A 5,217-nucleotide genomic window follows, 5' to 3' on the forward strand; every position below is an offset into this window, starting at 1 on the left:
TGGGGGCAATTTGTACACACTAGTGAAATGAACACTAGCTATAATGCTTCTAGCTGCTCAAATGATGTGGAATCTTGGTCCAGGGGTGGCAATGATGTCACTGTATGGTTCTTCCTGTGTCAGCTCAATAGCTTGCTGCTTTTTAAGAACCAAGAAGCTGTAGAACTTTGCTGCAGCTTGCTTTCTGTTTGTGTTTCGACATAACTCAAGCAGACTGATAGATTCAGCTCCAGTTTTAGCAAGAGCTCGCTGGAGGGGGGGGAAAAAAAAAGATAAATGAAAATGCCTTGTACAAGAACAATTTAAAAAGAATGTCAATTTTAGTTACCAGAAAATATGCACAGTATATTTGGTTGGAAGGTGGAAGTGAGACTTTTACAAATCACCATCATCATCATTCTAATTTCAAACTAAAAATTCTTTTAAATCATCTCTTGATTAAACACGTTAGAACAGATAGATCAGTCTTCACCAGCATAGTACAGTCTGATATACCATTACACTTCTGGACCATGAACCAACTGATTTTATTCTGAAGCTTAGGCAAGTTGATTTATACATTAGAAAGGCAAAGAGGGCTAAAACATGTTACAATATGGTTGGAGGATCAAATCTGAGGTGCATCTAGAGAAAGGCCTGTTTATTCACTTTCAAAAATGTATCCATTTAGAAACCTACAAAGTAAACATTTACTTGGATACATGGAGTCATCACAGGTTGATTAAAGAAAAAAAAAACCCAAAAAAACATTTCCTGTTCTAAGCACAAAGAAAGCAAGCCCAAGAAATAAAGCTGTTCCTACACATATTATTATTACTTGGAAAAGTAAAAGGGAAAAAGACCTTCAACTAAATGGACTGACACAGTGACTGCCCCAATGGGCTCTCGTATGTCAGAAATTTTGAGGGTGGCACAAGGTTTCAGATCTCTATCAGGGTCTCTTACCAGTTGTACTCGACTCTACAGCTCATAACAACAACAACAACAAACATTATTAAATGAGTAATTTCTTTAGATATCTAATGTCCAAATAGTAAAATCTAGCAGTTAACGTTTTCAAAATTCAATTTATAAATAAAAGACCCACTGTTTTTGTAAGTATGAGTACATACTACACTAACTCTCTGGTGTTTTTTTCCATTTTAGGAAGGCTTGAGCAATTTGCCAAGTATTTCACAGATGCTCAGACTATATCTATTAAGGCCTACGAGGCAAGTGATATACGAAGTTACAGAGTAATTCAACAAATGCAGTGATTCTGGATATTAAAACTGCACAACAGTTACAACAGGAGGAGGACGACACAGGAATTCCAAAGCAGGCTACAAAAGCAAACTTAAAAGAATTAAAAAGCCAAAACAACTGTGAGATATCATCTCACCCCAGTCAGAATAGCAAAATTTAACAGAACAGCAAGCAACAAATGCTGGCAAGGTTGTGGAGAAACTGGAACCCTTATTCACTGTTGGTGGAAGTGTAAAATGGTGCAACCACTGTGGAAGGAGGTATGGCGCTTTCTCAAAAAGTTGCAAATAGAGATACCATTTGACCCAGCAATTCTACTACTGGGAATATATTCCAAAGAGACCATAACTGACATCCAAGCAGATATATGCACACCCATGTTTATAGCAGCTCTGTTCACAATAGCAAGGAGCTGGAAACAACCCAGGTGCCTATCAACAAACGAATGGATAGAGAAGCTGTGGTATATTGACACAATGGAATACTACGCTGCATTGAAAAACAAGGAACTCATTCAATATTATTCAAAATGGGTGAGCCTGGAGGACATTATGCTGAGTGAAATACCTCAGTCGCAAAAGGACAAATATTGCATGGTGCCACTGCTGTAAAATGGGACTGATATCAGGGTGGGGTAAGACTGAGAAAAACTGGATAAATTGTGTATACTGCACTGAAACAGATGAGGGACTGAAAAATTTAAAAGCGATGTATGATAGGGTATTATGGTTATCACAAGAGTCCACAATTAAGGTTGCATAATAGAATTTACTTGGGGCTGTGGGAGGGGTGCGGGGAGGGGGGGTTGTTGTGTACCAGGGAGGGAGTCTTTTACTTTTGAAAGAGAGAAGTGAACTGGGGGGGCAGGGGGGAGAGGGCTGGGCGGGTAGAGAAGTGCAGCAATCAATGAATGGAAATCCAAATTCTCTGTAAATGTTCATTAAAATTATTTAAAAAATCCACAAAAAAAAAAATTAAAAAGCAAAGCTATTATTTTGAGGCCTCAGGTGAACTAGCTGACTCAAACCATGGTTTTTAGTAGCTTCATATCGGTGAAAAATGGACAAGAATAAAAACAAGAGGAACAGGTGAGTTTGAATGATGGTGCTAGCAAAGTATATAGAATACACCACTGACTGCAGAGGATGGATAAATCTGTTTTGGAACACATATATTCAGAATGCTCTTAGAATTAAGAATGGTGAGACTTCATCTTACATACTTTGGATCTACTGTCAGGAGGGACCAGTCCTTATACTTGGTCAGGGAGAAAGAGAAAGACCCTCAATGAGACAGACTGACATGAGGTGCAGCAACGGCTCTAACAGAGTGATGATTAGGAGGATGGCACAGACAGGCAGGGTTTCACTGTGTCGTACAAAGGGTCACCATGTAACAAAGCCATGACCCAATATTATGCAAATAACATGTTCTAGAATGTTTTTCAAACTGTTCAGCCTGGTCCTAGATTAGTTTTTTGTTATTTGTGCATTATATGTAGAAAAATATAGCCTAACAAAACATTTATTTGTTAATGTTTTAAAAATAATATAGTTTTCACAAATGCCTACACTCTGTCAACGTTAGAGAGAAACAACGCTATTAAGCATGTTGTGTACGCGCGGGCTGGCATACCTGAAGACCATGAAGCATCTGCTGAGTTCTTTTGTTCCATCTTCTTTCTTCTTGATCTTGATCACCCCCTGAAGCATCTTCATCCTAGACAATGATAAAAAAACCAAAACAGCTCTGCTGAAAAAGGAAATATTTCTATCATCTCCTGAATGTTCACAGCTGAAGATTGATTTTATATTTGAACTTATGGAAAATCCTATCTCATGTTGCGGAAAATCACTTACCATCTAGTGTGAGTATTACTGGCTTGTGATCTACTGGTTATTGGTTCCCATTAAGATTTTGTGCCAGAATATAAACTATGTCCCTGAGCACACCATGTTGTTAACTGGTATGCCATTATTAGCAGGATAATCTTTTAGATGATTTCTAGTCTATCTGAAGCTCTTAATGCAAACTAAAAATTCACAGAGAGAAGAAAAAAAATAAACTAAGTATGATGTGTTGTTTTGCATCTGGGGTTTTTCCAATGCACTATCACCTAGAATGCTGCTTTTATGTGCTCACAAATAGGAACCGCTCAGAGCTGTTCCTCCAGCAGGTTTTCAGATGCTAATTAAGTCAGATGAGGACACTGCCCATAGTTCCCCCAAGAGTAGCTGGTGGATTTGACTGTGAGCCTTTGGACTGAAGTCCAGCTCTTTACTAATACTCCACCAGAGTTCCTTACATGCTACGACAGCACGTAACAAGAAGAACGCAACAATTATTATGAGTCACCCAGCTATGGATCTGCCATTTAAAGACTCAACATCGAAAAGACATTCTAAATAAAGTGAGCATGGGTAGTAGCTGGAACAATTCCAGGTAGTTTAGAGCTAGGATTTCGTAGTATCCTGTGTAACAGCAGGTACACCACCGTTTAATGCTGGTTCAACACTAAGTGTGATATAACTGGAGACCCTAGTATATACACTGGCTTTGAGGCTAAAATTTGGGTTCCAAACAATGTAGTATTTATAATTATAATCAGCACTGAGTAGTGCTGAAATTTCTAGGGCCAAGAAGAGAAGGACTAATTTGAAAGAAGAACAGACGTTAATGAAACCATGTTTATACAGGTTATAGTCATAAAACCTGTAGCTTTACAAGTTAAAAGTTCCTCCTATGTTATATGGAAGATACTTTCAATTTAAAAGTTCAATAAAGTATTCAATTTTTTAAAAAAAATCAATAGGTCTTATAACATCCAAGTATTGTAACATCAATGCAGAAATAAGGAGAAAAAATTTTAAGAGCCAAAAACGATGGCTCAAATTACACTCAGTCTATTTTAGCAAAGTCATCTCCACTTCAATGTAATTAAAACAAAAACGCCACACAAATAGATTTGATTTGTGGGCTGTAGGTAGAGGTTGAGGTTAACAGCAGGAGGAATGAAGCAATGACCACAAGGTAATAAAAATGAGCCAGGGAGCAGGTCTAAACGCCCACAAGGGAGCCAGTGAATTAAGACACAACATAAAATCTGATGGCCTCGGTTATCGATGATCCCACTAAGAGCTTAAATCTGTTTGCATTCATTCTGATGACAAACATCCCTGAATTTCATTAGCTTCCACATGAAAAGTAAAGGAGTAGGACTTTTTGCTAACTCTGGAATGGGAATCCATCAAGTATTTCTAACAAAGTTTCCTTACCTCCTCCTCCTCCTCCTCTTCTTTCTCTTTTTCTTTCTCCTTCTCTTTCTCTGGCAGAAGTTCAAGCTCTGGGATTAGCTGACAGAGATTTGGAGGCTCTTCTGGGGGAAGCTCCACAGGAGGTATTTCTATCTGTTCTTCCTGCTGAGGCTTCAAATAATAAAACAAAGGTAACTGAAGATGTTCCAAAGTTAACATTTTAAAAATACGCATGTACATAGCTGTTAATATGAGGATGGAAATACTGCAATTGTATTCCCATAATCAGTATACTGATTATAGTATGTATCTTGTTAATTTTTCACCTTTATTAAAGCTACAGTAGTTTAGAAAATGTTCCTATTATCTTAATTAAAAAAGATTTCATTTAACGCTTACTTTGTAGAAATCAAATGTTGTTACTGTTGTTATGTGCCGTCGAGTCGTTTGTGACTCACAGCGACCCGATGTACAACAGCCCTAAACTCTGCTCTATCCAGTGCCAATCACATTGCCTCTGACACACCCATTCCGATTACCCTAGTCACTGAATCAATCCACCTCATAGAGGGTCTTCCCCTCCTGCACTGTCCCTCCATCCTCTCAAGCATGATGTCCCTCTCCAAGGACCTGTTCCTCCTTACAACATGTCCAAAGTATGTCAGACGAAGCCCCAGAATCCTTGCCTCCAAGGAGTAGCCTGATTTAACCCTCTCTA

At 38.4% G+C, this 5,217-nt stretch overlaps 1 protein-coding gene across 1 annotated transcript in view; it reads right to left on the reverse strand.

Annotated features, from left to right (window-relative positions):
* Window positions 1-57: 57 nt before the first annotated feature.
* Window positions 58-5,217, reverse strand: part of RAD21 (RAD21 homolog (S. pombe)) — a 25,060-nt gene continuing 19,900 nt past the window's right edge. Inside the window, exons 11-13 of the mRNA XM_006892344.1 lie at window positions 4,521-4,670; window positions 2,881-2,964; window positions 58-249 (exon numbers count right to left, since the gene is read on the reverse strand). Of these exons, the coding sequence (XP_006892406.1) occupies window positions 58-249; window positions 2,881-2,964; window positions 4,521-4,670 (426 nt within the window). The remainder of the gene's footprint in view (window positions 250-2,880; window positions 2,965-4,520; window positions 4,671-5,217) is intronic.

The sequence above is a fragment of the Elephantulus edwardii genome, unplaced genomic scaffold (assembly GCF_000299155.1).
Source record: "Elephantulus edwardii isolate Elephantulus edwardi_28Jun2011 unplaced genomic scaffold, EleEdw1.0 scaffold00114, whole genome shotgun sequence".
NCBI classification, from domain to species: Eukaryota; Metazoa; Chordata; class Mammalia; order Macroscelidea; family Macroscelididae; genus Elephantulus; species Elephantulus edwardii.